This window comes from Garra rufa, chromosome 15 (assembly GCF_049309525.1).
Source record: "Garra rufa chromosome 15, GarRuf1.0, whole genome shotgun sequence".
In the NCBI taxonomy this organism is placed as follows: Eukaryota; Metazoa; Chordata; class Actinopteri; order Cypriniformes; family Cyprinidae; genus Garra; species Garra rufa.
Window position 1 is genome coordinate 44,904,830 of NC_133375.1, and position 21,533 is coordinate 44,926,362.

The window sequence follows — 21,533 nt, forward strand, 5'->3', positions numbered from 1 at the left end:
ATAATAATAAAAATATCCTTGTTGCTTAAAATAAAATAATGAATAATAATTATGATAAAAAATAACTTATTACATTTTTAACTTTTACCTTAAATCATAAAAAAGTCCTGTTACTTGAAAAAAATTATATTTTTTAATTAAAAATATTTAACTTATTTTATAAAAACACTAAAATCTTAAAGAAATCCCTAGTTACTTGAAATAAAATTATTATTAATAAATATAAATAAACCACAAGCTTAAGCTCAAACTGATTTTTTTTTAAAATCCTTGTTGCTTAAAATAAAATGATTATGAACAATTAATATAATAAAAAGCATAAAAAATAAAATATAAAAAATGTAACTTGTTTTATAAAACACTAAAATCCTTGATTTTTGAAATAACATTATTATTAATTAGTAAAATAATTTATATAATAATAAATATTTTTAATTAAATATGAAAAACTTTAACTTATTTGATAAAAAAACTTAAATCATAATTGAAATAAAATTATTATTACTAATATAATTAATATAATTATAAATATTTTTAATTAATTATAAAAAACTTTAACTTATTTTATAAAAAACTGTAAATTGGTAAACAATTAATTGTTACTTGAAATCAAATTATTATTAATAATATAAGTAATATAATAATAAATATTTTTTAAATGCAATATAAAAAACGTTACCTTATTTTATAAAAACAATAAAATCATAAAAAATTCCTTGTTAATTAAAATAAAATTATTATTAATTACTAATATAATTAATATAATAATAAATGTTTTAATTAAATATAAAAACACTTTAACCTATTTTATAACAAACTAAAATCATAAAACAATTCCTTGTTACTTAAAATAATATGATTAATAATATATATATATATATATATATATTATTAATCATATTATTTTAAGTAACAAGGAATTGTTTTATGATTTTAGTTTGTTTATATTATTTTTTATTTATTTTTTTATATATTGTTTATTATATTATATAACTTTTCTTAATAAAACTAGTCCTTAAAGCTACATTCTCCAAGAAAACAAAAATCATAAAAATAGAATAAAACTGACACACAAAAAATAACATTTTTCAAATTTTTAATGTTGTTTAACTTAATGTATTAAAAACTAAAACCGAAATAAAAAATAATAAACTACATTATATATATATATATATATATATACATACTCTATATAAAAAAGTGCTAAAACAACTTAACAAAAATTTAAATTAAAACTGAAAATACAAAATAACCAAATTACTCAAATAACTAACTCAAACTATTAATAAAAACTACAATAGTATCTCATTGATACTAAAATAACACTGAACCCAAAAATTACAATTGGCCTTTCAGTCCCACTGACCTCCATAGTACGGACAAAGAATACTATTGAGGTCAATGGAGACCTAAAGTGTTTGTTTACCAACATTCTTCAAAATATCTCATTGTGTGTTCCCAAGAAACTCATACAGTTTTGGTTGACTATCTTTTTAAATGTGGCCTTCCTCCACAACTGAAGCTCTTGGTTCTGGTCCAGAGACACGCTGACATGCTTTACATGAGCTCCAGTGTAATGCAGCGCAGTAAAACAGCACAGGTACAGTGTTTACTTCATAAATGTCACATTACTCGCGTCACGCTCACAGCCTCATGACAGCGCCTCTAACAAGACACGCTATTTATTGGGCGAGACTCGCACGTCGACGCAGAGATGTTTGAGTTGGACACGCCGACGGTCAAACACCAGCAAACAGAACTATTGGCGGGATTTATAGCTGGTAAATATGGCTGATAATGGGCAATATCGACGAGAGACGTGTGTACAATATTCTTTAGAAAAGCATTCCAGACTCAGGGTGGGAAAAGCTGGCCTCATAATTCTGCAGCGCTCTGACAGCCCAAAGAAAGAGACCGATCCCCAGACACCAGCCGCAGAATAAACACACCGTAGGCCTCACATTCATACACACATATATATATACACATACTAGGACTGTCAGTTTACTGCACTCATGTGCTGTCATTAATTATGCAAAAAATAATGCATTCAAATCAGGGCTGTCAATCGATTACATTTTTTAATCGACGATTAATCGCATGGTTATCATGAGTTAACTCGCGATTAATCGCACATTTTTATCTGTTCTGAAAGTACCTTAAATTAATACTTTTTAAAGTTTTTAATTCTCTAATCAACATTGGCATGGACAAATATGGTTGCTTTAAGCAAATATGTGACCCTGGACCACAAAACCAGTCTTAAGTCGCTGGGGTATATTTGTAGCAATAGCCAAAAATACATTGCATGGGTCAAAATTATTGATTTTTCTTTTATGCCAAAAATCATTAGGAAATTAAGTAAAGATCATGTTCCATGAAGATTTTTTGTAAAATTCCTACTGTAAATGTATCAAAATGTAATTTTTGATTAGTAATATGCATCGTTAAGAACTTAATTTGGACAACTTTAATGGTGATTTTCTCAGTATTCCCTCAGATTCCAGATTTTCAAATAGATGTATCTCAGCCAAATATTGTCCTATCCTAACAAACCATACATCAATAGAACGCTTATTTACTGAGCTTTCATATTATATATACATCTCAGTTTTGTAAAATGTAACCTTATGACTGGTTTTGTGGTCCAGGGTCACATATATGTTTATTATTAATGAAACCATACTCCACATAGAAGATGAAGACTAGACATGTTTCAAAGGTCATTGATGTTTTTCAAATAACTTGTTCATGTCTATTCGACACATGGGGAAAAAAAAGAACATAGAAATACCAGGTTCTCATTACTTCTCTTTCTTTGCACTGAGCAATTTACTAACACAAGCCTGTTTATATTATTTGCAGGACAGGGCAGCTCACTTCTGAACATGCAAAATGTACATTTATTAGTTATTATTACATCTGTTTGCCTCTCGGTGCCCACATACTGTCATTTGATGCAGCCAAGTTCTCAACAAAACTGTTTCCATTGTTATATTTGAGTGTTTCTGTTATCAGACAACCAAAGTAATATGAAATAATGACTGAGAAAAATCCTGAATTATGATCATGATTCAATCGCTGAAAAGAATCATTTACCAGCATCTGGACATAAGTCACTATTTCCTGCATTATAATCGTTGTTTTTAACTTCCTGTTTGAATGCTTTCACGATCCTTGGACTTTTTAGGAGTTTACCCATTTAAAGTTATGTGATCGCAAACACCTGCTTCTTTTATTTTTTTAAGGTATTGTTTTCATTATAATGTACTGATTCGAGAGCCCGGTCTCATGAAAATGCACAATAGCATGATTTTCTGTTTCTATTTGGCGTGCTATTAATAAGCTGAAATTAACTTTGCCGTGCATATGATATGCAATTATGCATGTGTTTGAGGTGCATATAATACGCCGTTTTCACTTGCATACTAGTATGTGGCTTTACGCATCAACCCCACAGCACCAATAAAGTAGACCGACTCCGCTTGCATTCATTAAATATGGCAGAAGTGCTGGTACGCAAGTACGAAAAAGGCTAAAATACAGGCCCACTTCAAGCACTGGAAGCAACATAATATCTGGTTTAACTGAAAGCGCTGCTCCACTGCCACTCGCTGAACAGAGCAGACACAGATATAAAGAGAGGAAGACCTCACTCTCATTCGGCAAAACCGGAGAGCCTCAGAAACTATATTAGGTTTGTCAAATTATGTGTTAATGTATTGTTACTAGACACTTTTCACAAGGTTGGCAACATTGTGCATCCATTTCTTTAACTGCTAGGTAGTGGGTCAAACAGAAAATGCGCGCTGCATTAAAGGATAACTATTGCCAAAATGCAACCTGGGCTTTTTTTTTTTTACTGTAAACGAGAAAAACTTATATCTAAAAGCATAATTACGACAAACGAGCCGTTTTTGAGATTGACCGTGATTTCGTTTTGTGGTCAATGGTTGGAATGGGAGAACTAGGGGCATAACTTTGAGCGCATCAAAATCGATATTTTACAACACTAAGAAGACTCGACACACCATGAAACTTTGCTGGAAGTATCGTCTGGGTCTCTACACATGAACTCCAGCATTGAGAACATTGTATTGTTTACACAGAGTTTACTAAAAAGAAAGGTTTTGAACAACTCACTTTCACTGTTTGAGTTTTGCCGTCTTGCCAGTCAAGAAGTGTCCATCTCCGAATGCGAGGATGGATAGCTCCTAAAGCATATTTCCATATAAATGCACGGGTAATTCGTTGTTTTGTCGCAAGTGAAAAACAACATTAACCTTCTAGTTGTGAAAAGAGCCTCATATAAGCCTAATATTTCGTCCTATGGAGTCCATTCATTCGCATTCGGAGATGGACACTTCTTGACTGGCAAGACGGCAAAACTCAAACAGTGAAAGTGAGTTGTTCAAAACCTTTCTTTTTAGTAAACTCTGTGTAAACAATACAATGTTCTCAATGCTGGAGTTCATGTGTAGAGACCCAGACGATACTTTCAGCAAAGTTTCATGGTGTGTTGAGCCTTCTTAGTGTTGTAAAAATATGGATTTTGATGCGCTCAAAGTTATGCCCCTAGTACTCCCATTCACCGGCCATTGACCACAAAACGAAATCACGGTCAATCTCAAAAACGGCTCGTTTTTCGTAATCAGTGTTGTTTTTGACAACCATCTTAGATTTAGTCTTAGTCTTAGTCTTTTGGACTAAAATGCTTATTAGTTTTAGTCCAATTTTAGTCACTTCTATATGTGATAGTTTTAGTCCAATTTTAGTCGACGAAAAGTCAAAAAGGTTTTAGTCTAGTTTTACTCGACGAAAAGTCAAAAAGGTTTTAGTCTAGTTTTAGTCAAAAAAGGAGAAAAAGTAGTCTTTTAACAAATTAATGTAGGTCAGTAAGTATTTTGCTGTTGGGTAGTGTCACTTGTAAGTTGTGAAAATAGCAGATCTATAGTTCAACACAATGTGAGCTTCCGGATCGACTATTTTCACCAATAATTACAATAATGAAGGAATGTTTTAAAACATAAAAGACAAACAAGGATGGAATGCTAAAACGGCTTGCCATACTAGTATAGCAAAGAGTATTTAATGCTAAAACGGCTTGCCATAGCGGCAGATACGTTTTAGGTTTTAATTGGCATGCACAATAAGCAGAAATGTCATGCATTTTAAACGTCTGACGGACCACCCACTAACATTTTCGTCTATTCTCGTCTCGTCAACGAAAACTCACACACGTCTCGTCATGTTTTAGTCATCAACGAGCCATTTTTATCTCGTCATCGTCTCGTTATCGTCATGAAAAAAAGTGGCGTCAACGAAATGATTTCGTCATCGTCATCGTTGACGAAAACAACACTGGTCGTAATTATGCTTTTAGATATAAGTTTGTCTCGTTAACAGTAAAAAAAAAACAGCCCAGGTTGCATTTTCGCAATAGTTATCCTTTAATCGCGAGTTAATAAAAATTTGTGCCGTTAAAATGAATTTGCGTTAACGAGTTATTAACGCGTTAATTTTGACAGCCCTAATTCAAAGGAATAAGATCTGTCCGTCATCTCACACTAATGCAGTCTATTGGAATGCAGTTATATGAGCTGAAAATTCAAGATATAAGCGCCTCTTATATTCATATCATATGATAGAGTTTAGCAATATCACACCAGCAAGAGTGCGTTTTTTCACAATATCTGCTTGATTACAAATGTGACATTCATTTAATACAACAGTTCAATGATTCAGTGACAGTCACTTAATTCATTTCCAAATGAATCAGCCATTTGAACAAATCTACTGAGTCAAGATTCAGCGACTCTTTAAAAAAAAACTGTCACATGGTTCATTTCAGAATGAATCAGCTGTTTGAACAAATCAAAGTCAAATGAACAAATCGAGTCAATGATTGACTCATTCAAAATGGCAGTCACTTGATTCATTTCTGAATGAATCGGTCATTTGAACAAATCTAGTGAGTCAGTGAATCAGTGACTCTTTTATAAAGACAGTCACTTCATTTGTTTCTGAATGAATTAGCTGTTTGAATGAATCTAGTGAGTTAATGATTCAGTGACTCATTCATAAAGACAGTCATTTGATTAGTTTCTAGATGAATCAGCCATTTGAATAAATTCAGTGACTCAATGATTCAGTGACTCTTTCATAAAGACAGTCATTTGATTCATTTTTTTAGATAAATCAGTGGTTTTAATGAGTCTAGTCAGTCAGTGAATCAGTGACTTTTTTATAAAGACAGTTGCTTGATTCGTTTCTGGATGAATCAGCCATTTGAACAAATCTAGTGAGTCAGTGATTCAGTGACTCAGTCATAAAGGCAGTCACTTGCTTCATTTCTGAATGACTCAGCCATTTGAACAAATCTAGTGAGTCAGTGATTCAGTGACTCAGTCATAAAAGCAGTCACTCGCTTCATTTCTGAATGAATCAGCCGTTTGAACAAATCTAGTGAGTCAGTGATTCAGTGACTCAGTCATAAAAGCAGTCACTCGCTTCATTTCTGAATGAACCAGCCGTTTGAACAAATCTACTGAGTCAATGATTCAGTGACTCTTTCATAAAGATAGTCACATAATTTGTTTCTGAATGAATCAGCCGTTTGAACAAATCTAGTGAGTCAGTGATTCAGTGACTCAGTCATAAAAGCAGTCACTCGCTTCATTTCTGAATGAATCAGCCATTTGAACAAATCTAGTGAGTCAGTGATTCAGTGACTCAGTCATAAAAGCAGTCACTCGCTTCATTTCTGAATGAACCAGCCGTTTGAACAAATCTAGTGAGTCAGTGATTCAGTGACTCTTTCACAAAGACAGTCACTTGATTTGTTTCTGGATGAATCAGCCGTTTGAATGAATCTACTGAGTCAATGATTCAGTGACTCTTTCATAAAGATAGTCACATAATTTGTTTCTGAATGAATCAGCCGTTTGAACAAATCTAGTGAGTCAGTGATTCAGTGACTCAGTCATAAAAGCAGTCACTCGCTTCATTTCTGAATGAATCAGCCATTTGAACAAATCTAGTGAGTCAGTGATTCAGTGACTCAGTCATAAAAGCAGTCACTCGCTTCATTTCTGAATGAACCAGCCGTTTGAACAAATCTAGTGAGTCAGTGATTCAGTGACTCAGTCATAAAAGCAGTCACTCGCTTCATTTCTGAATGAACCAGCCGTTTGAACAAATCTAGTGAGTCAGTGATTCAGTGACTCTTTCACAAAGACAGTCACTTGATTTGTTTCTGGATGAATCAGCCGTTTGAATGAATCTACTGAGTCAATGATTCAGTGACTCTTTCATAAAGATAGTCACATAATTTGTTTCTGAATGAATCAGCCGTTTGAACAAATCTAGTGAGTCAGTGATTCAGTGACTCTTTCATATAGACAGTCAATTGCTTCGTTTCCAAATGAATCAGCCATTTGAACAAATCTAGTGAGTCAATGATTCAGTGACTCTTTCATAAAGATAGTCACATAATTTGTTTCTGAATGAATCAGCCATTTGAACAAATCTAGTGAGTCAATGATTCAGTGACTCTTTCACAAAGACAGTCACTTGATTCGTTTCTGGATGAATCAGCCGTTTGAACGAATGAATGATTCAAAATATATATAAAAAAACATATTTCAGTATTAATTAAAAAACAACTTAATTTCCATTTATCATCACTGCATATGCAATGTTGCATTAAAATATTTTTCAGCACTGATGTGTGGTTAATTTGCAATTACCTGAACATCATATAATAAAAAACTTAAAATGAAAAAGTTCAAATAAAACATAAAAAAAAAGGATTTAAAATTTTCTATTTGGCTGAGATGCAACTATTTTAAAAATCTGTAATCTGAGAGTGCAAACAAAATCAAACATTGAGAAAATCGTCTTTAAATTTGCGAAAATGAAGTTCTTAGCAATGCATATTACTAATCAAAAATGAAGTTTTGATATATTTACAGTAGGAAATTTACAAAATATCTTCATGCAACATGATCTTTACTCAATATCCTAATGATTTTAGACATGAAAGAAAAATGTCTGATTTTGACCCATTCAATGTATTTTTGTCTATTGCTACAAATATTCCCGTGCTACTTAAGACTGGTTTTGTGGAGCCCAGACATGTGCAGCACATAGGGTTCATAAACATGTGTGTGTTTCTGTAATGAATCTACTGGACGATCATTATGTTTCTATGGCTGTCATTTAAAGAAACAGCAGATGAACTATCAGTTTTATTTGCTCCTAATTGACTGGACAAATGGGCGCTATATCAGGTGTTTAACCCGGCAGACGTCCATACATCAGCGCTCTGACAGCAGGAGCCGTAATAACGCCGTCAATAAAAGGTCAGGAAGCGGCGAGGGCCAGACAGTCTTAATCAAACGCTGAATCGGCCGTAATGAGCGCGGCGTGCGATCTGATTTGCTAGTATTAAACTAATAGATGATCTAACAGGGGAAATATTAATCTGCGGAGCTACCGAGCACCAATAACCCTCTGCCAAATCCAGCCGCTGATTCATTCGCCATTAGCGGTGATTTCTGACACACTCCAGAGAATCATTCAGCGGCGCTCACGCTGCTATTTTAGTTCGGTCGCCGCTCCTCGCAGCACATCTCAGCCTCAATGTTTGTGTTTTACACCATCCAGACACACTGTAATCCAGAGGAATTTGTGCTTAGAAAGTGACGTCACACTGAACCAGGAACAGTGTTCGCTTCAGAGCAGGCCAACAACATCTCCGTCTCGCCGTCCATTTCAAACCAAGACTTTCACATCAGCTTTCAGAACAACTCGTGAAAGATAAAAGCATAGAAAAAAGGCACAAAAACTTTTAGTGGAATGGAATCTTTCAAAAGGGACTCCTTTATACCTTATTAACCCTAAATGGAGCATATTTTGTACCTTTTTTTCTGAGAGTGTACAAAGTTTAGCTTTATGCGCATTTTTGTGACTTTTTTTCTCAGACTTCTAAATTTATACCTTGTTATTCCAAATTATAAACTCATAACTGTGGGTTTACATTCTGCAATTTTACCTTTTCTCTTATCACAGAGTTTTCCCCTTTTCTCTGAATCTCACAATTCATTTTTAGTTTTGTTTGTTTGTTTTCGTCACAAATACAAAAAAAGGTCGTTTTGACTTTTTATCTCATATTTCTGAAGCTAATATCTCACAATTTTGACATTTTTTTCTCTAAGAGTGTAAGAAGTTTAGCTTTATGCACATTTATGGAAGCTTGCTTCTACCACAGAATAAAAATATTAGAACTGACTTTTTATACCTCATTATTCCAAATTATAAACTCATAACTGTGGGTTTACATTCTGCACTCAGAATTCTGAGTTTATATCACAGAGTTTTCCCTTTTTCTCTGAATCTCACAATTCAGTTTTGTTTGTTTTCGTCACAGATTAAGAAATACAAAAAGGTAATTTTGACTTTTTATCTCACATTTCTTACTTTTTCCCCCATGCATTCACAAGTTAAGTTCTCACAATTAGACTTTTTTCTTTGATTTACATCTCACATTTCTGACTTATTTTCTTATGCCTCATTATTCCAAGTTACAAACTCATAATTGTGGGTTTACATTTTGCAATTTTGCCTTTTTTCTCAGAAGTCTAAGTTTACATCTCACAATTCAGTTTTTCTGTCACAGATGAAAAAGGTAATTGTAACATTTTACCTCAATACTGGCTGTTCTTCTTATAATTTCAAATTTATATCGCACTATTTTGAATTTTGACTTTTTTCCCTCTAAATTCTGACTTTACATCTGACAATTTTGTCATTTTTTCTTGCAATTACAAGTTTATATCTAAACGTTCGGAATTTAAATCTTACAATTTGGACTTTTTTCTGGAGTTTATATCACCCAGTTTTGCTTTTTTCTCCGGATCGAGTTTCTCATCTCATCTCACAATTTTGTTTCGTTTTTGTCATATTATTAATAGAAAAATTGTTATCTTGACTTTTTATATCACATAACTTATTTTCTTGCAAGTTTATATCTCTCAAATGCAAGTTTAAACACAGAATTCTGAGTTGACATCTGACAATTGCTTTCCCCAAATTCTGACTTTTTTAGTAAAGCAAATAAGGCAATACTTAGATTATACAGAAAACATCAGAATTGTAAGATATAAACTCATAACTGTGAGAAAATAATCACATTTACCCTTTTTATTTTTTATTCTGACAGAAATAAGCTTCCATGCACAATTGTTTAAGCCTATTTCTGTCATAAAATAAAAAATAAAAAAGGGTAACTCTGACTTTTCAGCTCAAAATTCTGACTTTTATTCTTGAAATTATGTTTATATCTCAGTTCTCAGAATTGTGAGTTCACATCTTGCAGTTCTGAGTTTATACTGAAAAATGACAGAATTATGATATACACTCATATCAAATCACAAGAAAACAGTCAGAATTGTGAGCTTTTTAGTTTTTGTTCTATAACAGAAATAAGCTTCCATGTCCAATACAATATTTAAGCATATTTCTCTCATAAAATAAAAAATAAAAAATCATAACTGTGACTTTTCAGCTCACAATTCTAACATTTATTCTTGCAAGTATCAATTTATATCTCAGTTCTCAGAATTGCTCACATCTTGTTTATACTGAAAAATGTCAGAATTATCAGATATACACTCATATCAAATCACCAGAAAACAGTCAGAATTGTGAGCTTTTTAGTTTTTGTTCTATAACAGTAGCTTCCATGTACAATACACCTGTTTAAGGCTATTTCAGTCATAGAATACAACAATTAAAAATGGTAAATGGTACTTTTCAGCTCACAATTCTGAGTTTTATTCATGCAATTATCAGTTAATATCTCAGCTCTCAGATTTGTGAGTTCACATCTTACAATTCTGACTTTATACTGAAAATATCATAACTACTGTATCATATATAATCTCATATCAAATTGCAAGAAAATAGTCAGAATTGTAAGCTTTTTCGTTTTGTATAACTGAAACAAGCTTCCATGTACAATACAATATTTAAGCCTATTTCTCTAAAAATTAAAAAATAATATAAAATAAAAAATAAAAAAGCATATCTGTGACTTTTCAGCTCACAATTGTGAATTTTTTTCATGCAATTATCAGTTAATATCTCAGTTCTCAGAACTGTGTTTATACTGAAAAATGTCAGAATTATGATATAAACTTATATCAATTTGCAAAAAACAGTCAGAATTGTGAGCTTTTTATTCGTTATTCTATAACAGAAACAGGCTTCCATGCACAACACACCAATTTAAGCCTATTTCAGTCATCGAGTAGAAAAATTAAAAAGGTTAACTGTGATTTTTATTCTTGCAGTTGTCAGTTTATATCTCAGTTCTCAGCTTTGTGATTTCACATATTGCAGTTCTGAAAAAACACTGAAAAATGTCAGAATCATCAGATATAATCTCATAACAAATTGCAAGAAAACAGTCAGAATTGTGAGCTTTTTATTTTCAATTCTCTGACAGAAATAATGTTCCGTGCATATCTGTCCATGTCTATTTTTAGAGAGCTGATAATTGATGATCCATCTGCACTAACTCTCTCTCTCTCTCTCTCTCTCTCTCTCTCTCTCTGTCTGTCTGTCAGCTGGTATCAGAGGTGAAGCCGCTGACCTTTAGTTAGTGCATTTGGGCTTTTTCTCACCCGCCCCTCTTTGTGTTGGACACATCAGGTTGTTCGCATTTACACACACAAACACACAGTATCGCTCACCTCCCATAAGTGTCTTGTGTTTCGCACGGATCCCGACTGCACCTTCTCCAGCGGCAGCGGGACGCCCTGGAAGGGCCCGATCCAGGTGCCCTGTGGGATGCGCTGGGCCGCGCAGATGCCGTATCCAAGACCCGGGACGGTGCTGGTGCACAGACACACCTCACGGGGCAAATCCCTCAGCCAGTCCGGGACCTCTGGAGGAGGGACGGTCACCGAGGCGCTGCTGGTCCCCACCAGCCTCCGCAGCGAGTGCAGGGGTCCGTGCATGGGGCACTCGCCGTTACGGTTGTCCGCACACATGTCACAGCCTGAGGGACGGCACAGCGAGAGGGCCAGTTATTTACCCGCGCACAGATGGGACCCCGAACGGCCCACGCGATCCCCTTCACTGACTCACACACAAACTTTAAATTGTCCTTTTGTCAGCTGGTGCATGAAGACATTTTCTGCTACTGCGCTCCAAACCATTCTCTAGGTATATCACTTTAAACCTAAAGCTTTAAATGTAAAAACACATGCATGTCGTAGCTTATAAACACCACGCCGTTCAATTCACAAGATTCATCACTCAAAAATGTAATTATATTTGTGTTAGGGATTAGATTTTAAATTATTGACTTACACAACTGACTTTAAATTATGCAAAACAGATTTAAAAAACTGAAATTATGAAAAAAGATTATGTGCAATTGACTTTAAATTACTGACTTCATGCAATTGACTTGAAATTACGCAAAAACATAAAAAACAGAAATTATGAAAAAAGCTTGTGCGCATTTGACTTTAAATTATTGACTTTATGCAATTTACTTGAAATTACGCAAAAACAGATAAAAAAAATGAAATTATGAAAAAAGATTATGTGCATTTGACTTTAAATTATTGACTTTATGCACAAAAAATATGCAAAAGATTTTAAATTACGCAAAAACTGATTAAAAAACTGAAATTGAGGAAAAAGATTCTGTGCATTAGATTTCAAATGACTGACTTTATGCACAAAAAATATGAAATTCACTTTACGTTGAAGGTAAAAATCAGAAAATATGTTCATTAGAATTCAAATGATTGACTTTATGCAAAAAAGAAAAAATATTTCTGTGCATTGACTTTAAATTATGCAAAAATGCACCTGATTGATTTTAGATTATGCAAACAAAATATTTGTGCATTTGACTTTAAATTATTGACTTTATGCACAAAAAAGTAGGAAATTCACATTACATCCTTGACTTTAAATTATGCAAAAACAGGGTAAAATAAAAAACAATCTGTGCATTAGACTTCAAATAATTTCTGTGCATTGACTTTAAATTATGCAAAAACAGGGTAAAATTAAGAAAAAAACTGCATAAGACTTCAAATGATTTCTGTGAATTGGCTTTAAATGATACAGAATAATTGTGCATTTGACATTAAATGATTTTCTTCATATTATGCACAAACATTTTTGCACGACTAAGAAAAAGGTAAAAAATGTACAACCAGATAAAATCGTATATCCCACAGTGAAATAAGTGAGGAATCTCTTAAAAAGATGATTTCTTGTTGGCGTTGAACACGTGCAGCTCATTAAACTGTCCCATAAAAATAAAGCGCAATGTGCATCGTCTTCTAAACTGACTTAGTTACGCTGTAGATGCTATTCAGTCTCGAATGCTTGTCTTATTTTGTACTGTGCATCAGAATATTTCCATGGCGTTTTGCGTCTGAATATCGCCTCGCGATCATTAGCGCAAATGAAGCTGCGTGTTAAAGTACATGTGTTGTTCTGTGAGGCGCTTTATAAATGAGCTGCACTGCTCTGAAATATGGGCTCAGAATCCCGCATGTAGATAAAGAAGTCTCAGTGTCCCCGGGAGACACACATGTCCCGTGCTGGGATGATGAATGTGGGCCGATGGAGCAGATCGATCAGTGATCCGGACTCACTCTACAAAACTATACAGCAATTAATTGTGTGTTGTCCGCTCATCCCTCATGTGCTGCTGCATTTATCGATGAAGATCTGCTGATCACTCAACACCTTTCACATCTCACAGTCATACTGGATTTCCCTCCGTGCATCACAGCGTTTATGCAATTATCCACAAAAACAAAAATCTACTTCGCAATTAAGATTCAAAATGATTTCCGTTGTTGACATTGCCAATCAATGCAATTGTCATATCTGATTCTCAATTGCAAATATTTAAGAAATTTCAAACTAATTTAAATATACAAATCAGCTCTAAATGTTTATTACTGAATATGCATTTTTAAAATGAGTGTGCAATGTGAATATCGATTTATTTAATATCTATTCATTTCAATTCGTTAATATCATTAAATAGTTTTAGTATATTCGATACCGCTCGTTGATGATTTCCTATTGATTCGGTTTAAAAACTAAAAAACCAGTCAAGCTCAACACGCAAATGCGTAAGAACAAATTCAATTCGATAATTTGAGAATTAAGTCAACTCATCTGCACAACACAATCTAATATTAAAAACACTAAAAACAAGCTGTGTTAACCAGCAATATAATGCAAACCAGTGCTGTATCGTAAATCTAAAATTTCTAAAATTAAATTCACTTAAGCATAGCGTTCATTCAAATGTTTTCAAAATATTTAATTACGCAACAAGACATAAATTGACTTTTTTCCAAAATAACCAATAACCAATAAACACGTTTAGGCTAGAATCGCTCGTTTTGTATCATCACTTCCAAAAAGTCTTCTTCACGAGCTCTGTTGTTTTTTTTTAAGAACCATATTTCACTCTTATTTTGACTACACTCTTAAAAATAAAAGGGTGTTTTTGCAGTAATGCCATAGAAGAAACATTCTTGGTTCTCCAACAGTGAACGGTTCTTAAAAGAACCAATTTGAAGAACATTTTAAAAATCTAAAACACCTTTTCTGCATTTGAAATGTCTTAATAGAACCATTGGTGCCAATAAAGAACCTTTATTTTTAAGAGTGTATACGAAAACTAAATATGTTTGATTATGTTCTTCAGATTCGTGTTTGGGATGCGTTTTTTAAAGCACCAGAACGGTGTTTTTCTAACGCACTAAAGAATTAAAAAGTTCCAAGTGTCTCTTTTTTCCATTTCTTTATGATCAGGGTGTGTGATATGATTGTAAATAAAGCTACATACGGTTGTTGGCGTCTCCGTTGTGGTTGTTGAGCGGGATGATCTCCATCCGCTGTTGTCCGTACAGATAGTAGTCCAGCTCCTCGGAGCTCAGCTTCAGCCGCGATCCTTTATCATTCTTAAAGTTGGACGACAAACAAAGTTCTTTGGCTTGAGAAGATCCGCCGCCGGTGCTGTCGGAGCTCAGAGTCTGTCCGAAGAGCGCGATCTGACACGCGGGAGACGCGGTGGAGGAGCTCGAACTCGAGGTGGAGGAGATCAGGTTGGGTCTCTGCAGGCGGAGGTTCTCCAGCGGCACCGGAGGCGGCAGAGAGGCGGCTTTCTGCGGGAAGAGCTGCTGCCAGTGCTGGATGTAGGTCGGGTCCACTTTGAGGAAAGCAGAACCGCTCGGCTCGCCCGGCTTCAGCATGTCCGACTGTAACAGCAGCAGAGATGATGGATGATGGTGATGGACTTTCATATGTGCTCTTCAGAAAACAATCGCGGGTTAACTTAAGTAAGGTTAACGTTAGTCAGGCCGCGGCGCGCGTCTGAACGCACTGCGAGAAGCCGAGGCGTTCTGGACTTCTCATGTTTGTGCGAGCAAGTGAAATGCAAGCGCTCACGAGTGAAACACACTTACCCTGTCAGAAGAGTCTCCAGTGCTGTGACTCTCGGACACTCTCACACCATCACAGTATTGACCGCGAGCTCTGCTCGAACCCCGTCAGCGCGAGCGTCCTCCCACTCTCACGCGCATCGCGCTCCCGCACGAGCACGTGCCTCCGGACAGACAGACACGAAAGTGATGCTTAGCATCTGTCCCGCTGCTCACGACTAGTTTCACTTTGGCATTTCTCTTTTTTAACTTGCGTTTGATTAGATACGCACAATTACGCACTGGGCGAAAAGTTGAAAATGGAATTATAAACTACTTTTGGAATTTTTATATTTGAGTTTGCGCGATAATTAATGGGCCTTTCAATCAGGCATTCGATAATTGTATTATTTCTTGAAGCCGCTCGGTTGACAAACCAGATAAGACTTTCCCAGCCTTTCCAGACGCTTGAGAAAGTTTGGAAAAGCGCTCTATATCTGAATGTAGGGCATTTTAGAGTAGAGGAGGGGTAGATGTTTTGACTGGCAACATTTTGACAGGCCCATTTTTCATCTGGAGGTCTCTGCAGATTGATAACGAACCAAAACACAAACATAATCGTCTGAAAATGAATTCTTGTCTACAAATTATTCACCCTTAAAGAATGCGAGAGCAGCGTTTAGATTTATTGTTCGTTAGATTTTTCTGTGGCGATAAGGCGTTATTTTGGTCTCGCAGTTATCATGGTTAAGCGCGATTAAATAGGAATTAATTAAATTATTGTTATTATTTGAATAACGCGTGTCGAACCCAACCTTAACAACCATTTATAGTTGTCAGACTGCCAAGTAACACTGCTATTATGACAGCGTATTGGTGTTTTTATTCATTGATAAATGACCAGTGAAATAAAGTGCACTCGAGGGGCAGCGGGGATCAATACATTAACTGCCCAAATATATCATTTTCTCTGCCAAAAAAGCGGATTATTAAAGCTCGGGGTTCATTTGTATATTTTCAGCGCGGGGAAAAAAGTGTTTAGGCGTGTCTTTCATTAACATAGACTGCTGTTTGACATTCACTTAGACCCTTTGCATTTCTTGATAATTAATTCCGCTGATGGCTGAAAGACAAATGAACGGCTCCGTTTGACAGGAGTCCGATAAAGAATTCAGCCACCAGCGCCTCTTATTATAGTTTTAAGGTCACGGGTTGCTGAGTATATAATTCATTAATATAGACGTATATTCAGATGGGAGTTGATGCTCGTCCTGTTGTTGCAACAACTCAGATTTATAATAAATTGCCTGTAAATAACCCGCCGCAAAAACAGAGATTTATAGGAGGGCCTCGAGTGTGTTTTACATCAATCTATTAATGATGTAAAAGCGCTTTTGCTATTTATCCATTAACAAAACTCTTTTTGTGTCGTTTGATAGAGGGAAAAGCAGAGTGAACTCATTATATCGCACTTTTCCAGGACACCGCTGCTCGGCTTTGCTCCTTTAAATACTTTCCGTGTCCTGGATTCACACTTTTCCCGTTTCTCTGAGAATGTAAGTCTTGACAATTCACTATAATGTTAGAAACATGAATAATCGTTAGATCTATATCAATTTGTATTCAAATCACTATTTTAATGAGGCAGAATTAAGTTATCCTTCATATTCAATTCACCTCAACGCGTGTCTAATCGTCGATTTTGGCGCCGTTTTGATTTGACGCAAATAAAAACGACGCTTTGAGGGATTTAGTCTGTTTTTCACAATTCAGACCTGTTTAATGGAGTTATTTAAAAAAGTCTTTTCAGAAACACGTTTCATCAGCTCAACAGTCGGTATGTTGTTCAACAACATTAGCCCGTAGTCCATTAAACCCGCTGTACTTGAGTCTGTTCACGGCCTGGTTCTCATTCCTGTCAGAAATTAAATATGATTCTACCCTGACTGAGCTCTATTCAATGTTTAGATATGTCGCTGTCATTCTGTCAGACGAGACAGAGGGGGCGCACTAGAGCCTACACTCTTAAAAACAATTAGGTTCCAAGAGGGTGTTTTTGCAGTGATGCCATGGAAGAACCATTTTTTGTTCCACAAACAACCTTTGAGTGAACAGAACGAATTTGAAGAAGATTTTTAAAATCTGAAGAACGTTTTCTGCATATGAAAGGTTCCATGGATATTTAAGGTTCTTCATAGAATCATTGATGCGAATAAAGAGCCTTTATTTTTAAGAGTGTTTTAAAACCATCAGGTCGCACTTACAAACTAAGAATACGTCTTGTGGTTTTTGCATTATTATTTTACATAAAAGTATATAAATGCTGTATAAATCAAAATATGCATTGCTAAGAACTGCATTTGAACAACTTTAAAGGCAGTTTTCTAAATATTTTGATTTTTTTGCACCCTCAGATTGCGATGCCATGGAAGAACAATTTTTTGTTCCACAAAGAACCTTTCAGTGAACAGAACGAATTTGAAGAACTTTTTCTGCATATAAAAGGTTCCATGGATATTTAAGGTTCTTCATAGAATCACTAATGCAAATAAAAAGCCTTTATTTTTAAAAGTGTATTAAAACCAATTGGTTGCACTTACAAACTGAGAATACATTTTATGGTCATTTGCATTATTATTTTACATAAAAGTATATAAAAGCGTATAAATGCTGTACTTCCATCCAACAATCATGAACAAACGTTCATCTAGTTACAATAACAAAAATGTTTGTTCAACGTTAACTGGTCTTTAATAATTTTCCCAGAATGTGAGAACCAAAAAACATAAATATATCAAAATGTAATTTTTGATTAGTGATATGCATTGCTAAGAATTGCATTTGGACAACTTTAAAAGCGATTTTCTCAATATTTAGATTGTTTTGCACCCTCAGATTGCAGATTTTCAAATAGTTGTATCTCAAACAAATATTGTCCTATCCTAACAAACCAGACATCAATGGAAAGCTATTTATACATTAGCTTTCAGATGATGTATAAATCAAAAAATGTATGTGAAAAATGGACCCTTATGACATGTTTTGTGGTAAGGTTTTCTCAAAGTTAAGAACAAACGTACTTCTAGTTACAATAACAAAATGTTTGTTCAACGTTAACTGGTCTTTAATAATGTTCTCCAAATGTGTGCACCAGAACATTTTTCTAAAATGTTTTAGTTGAACGTTAATCTAATGTTTTTAAATGCTTCAGATGGCTCAGAGAACGTTCAAATGTAACGTTTACATAATGTTTGCAAAACCATAACTGAATGTTCCCTTGATGTTTTCTCTAATATTCAAACAAACAAGAAAGAATGTTTTTATGCCAAAATCATCAGGATTTTAAAATCATGTTCAATGCATATATTTTGTACATTTCCTATCATGAATATATCAAAAAATAATTTTTGATTAGTAATATGCATTGCTAAGAACTTCATTTACACAACTTTAAAGGCGATTTTCTCAATATTTAGATTGTTTTGCACTCTCAGATTGCACATTTTAGTTGCATCTCAGCCAAATATTGTTCTATCCTAACAAACCATACATCAATGGAAAGCTATTTATATATGTGACCCTGGACCACAAAACCAGTCTTAAGTCGCTGGGGTATATTTGTAGCAATAGCCAAAAATACATTGTATGGGTCAAAATTGTTGATTTTTCTTTTATGTCAAAAATCATTAGGAAATTAAGTAAAGATCATGTTCCATGAAGATTTTTTGTAAAATTCCTACTGTGAACCTATCAAAATGTAATCTTTGATTAGTAATATGCATTGCTAAGAACTTAATTTGGACAACTTTAAAGGTGATTTTCTCAGTATTTTGAGTTTTTGCACCCTCAGATTCCAGATTTTCAAATAGATGTATCTCGGCCAAATATTGTCCTATCCTAACAAACCATACATCATTAGAAAGCTTATTTATTGATGTATATATCTCAGTTTTGTAAAATTTAACCTTATGACTGGTTTTGTGGTCCAGGGTCAGATATTTAGTAATTTTTCTGATGCTCTAATAAGCGACACGTTCAGTCTCATTTAGCCCTCCTGAAGGCTTTCGGTCAGCGACCCAGATGGTTAACCACTACACCACATCACCTCATTTCTGATCCATCAGCTGCTGCAGGAACAGTGAAGACATGCAGACGGTCAGTGTGAAGCAGATCTGAAGATGCCATCAGCGAGAGAGCGCTGCTCTTTCTCCTTCTGTCTCTCTCAATCGAGCTCAGTGACTGGAGCCTGAATGGGCTCTGAAGCGCTCTGCTCTCTTTGAGTCTTCAGGAGACCTGTAACACGTCCTGACAGAACTGAAGCTGGATGAATCGCAATCACAGTCATCAGAGTGCCAATGGTGCGAACACACCCATAGCCCAACCAGTCAATGGAAGTACACTCGTCTTCATGAGCCGCTGCTTGTAGTTCTAGTGCTTATAATTCTCTTTCAGGATCCCTGTAAGGAAAAAAAAGAGAAAAAAGATACATAAGACAAAAGACTGAATGTATACATTAGATGACCCTCGACCACAAAACCTCATAAAGGTCCATTTTTTGAAACTGAGATTTATACATCTGAAAGCTGAATAAATGAGCTTTTCATTGGTGTTTGGTTTGTTAGAATAGGAATTGGATTGAAAACTATTTGAAAATCTAGAATCTGAGGGTGCAAGAAACTAGCGGAAATAATCTTGTTTTTTGTTGGTTTTACATTTAATTTTATTCAAGTAAACAGAAATGTTCTATTATGGTTTCAGTTTTACACACAAAACTTTCAGAAACTGAAGTTTGACCCTGGACCACAAAACCAGTCATAAAGATACATTTTTGGAAATTAAGATTTACACTGCTGAATAAATACACTTTCCATTGATGTCTGGTTTGTTAGGATAGAACAATATTTGGCCGAGATACAACTATTCTGAGGGTGCAAAAAATCTAAATATTGAGAAAATCTCTTTTAAAGTTGTCCAAATGAAGTTCTTAGCAATGCATATTACTAAACAAAAATTAAGCTTTGATATATTTATGGTAGGAAATTGACAAAATATTTTCATGGAACATGATCTTAATATCCTAATGATTTTTGGCTTTAAAAGAAAAATCATTTTGACCCATATAATGTATTTTTGGCTACTTAAGTGCTGTTTAAGACTGTTTTGTGGTTCAGGGTGTATGTTTACATATATGTATGAAAAGGCTTAGGTTTTTTAAGTTATTCTTTTGGGCATTTTATGCCTGTTTTTTTTTTTTTTTTTTTAGAGATTACTTTTTTCTTGTGTTTCTCTCTCTTTCATTAGTTTTTAAGTAGTTTATATATATATATTATTGATCGATAGATCGATAGATAGATTATCTTTTAGTTTATCTAGCTTAGTTGTTTTAGTATTTAAAGTTAAACTAAATGAAAATGAGAAATTGTGTTTGTTTTTTTGTCAAAGTTTTAGCAATTTTTAGCTGAAATAAGGTGTTTCTTTTTTTCTTTTAGTTTTATTCAAGTTGACAGAAATGTTCTTATATGGTTTCAGTTTTACTTAACTATAATAACCCTGGACCACAAAACCAGTCAATTTTTGGAAATTAAGATTTATACTGCTGTGCTGAATAAATACACTTTCCATTGATGTATGGTTTGTTATGATAAAAAAAATCAATCAGTGGTAGCTTGATAGTTTGCTGGTAGATTACTATATGTGACCAAAAAAAAAAAAACAGTTATGAGGGTAATTTTATTCAAAAATTGAGATTTATACATCTGAAAGCTGAATAAATAAGATTTCCATTGATGTTAGAATATGAAAATATATGGTTGAGATACAACTATTTGAAAATCTAGAATCTGAGGGTGCAGAAAAATCTAAATTTTGAGAAAATTGCCTTTAAAGTTGTCCAAATGAAATTCTAAGCAATGCATATTACTAATCAAACATTAAGTTTTGATATATTTACAGTAGGAAATTTACTAAATATCTTCATGGAACATGATCTTTACTTAATATCCTAATGATTTTTGGCATAAAAGAAAAATCAATAATTCTGACCCATACAATGCATTT

At 34.3% G+C, this 21,533-nt stretch overlaps 1 protein-coding gene across 1 annotated transcript in view; it reads right to left on the reverse strand.

The window, feature by feature from the left end:
* prdm6 (PR domain containing 6) overlaps positions 1–15,308 on the reverse strand; it is a 59,082-nt gene extending 43,774 nt beyond the window's left edge. The window contains exons 1-2 of the mRNA XM_073819734.1: positions 14,903–15,308; positions 11,757–12,064 (exon numbers count right to left, since the gene is read on the reverse strand). Of these exons, the coding sequence (XP_073675835.1) occupies positions 11,757–12,064; positions 14,903–15,308 (714 nt within the window). The remainder of the gene's footprint in view (positions 1–11,756; positions 12,065–14,902) is intronic.
* Between the last annotated feature and the right edge of the window lie 6,225 nt (positions 15,309–21,533).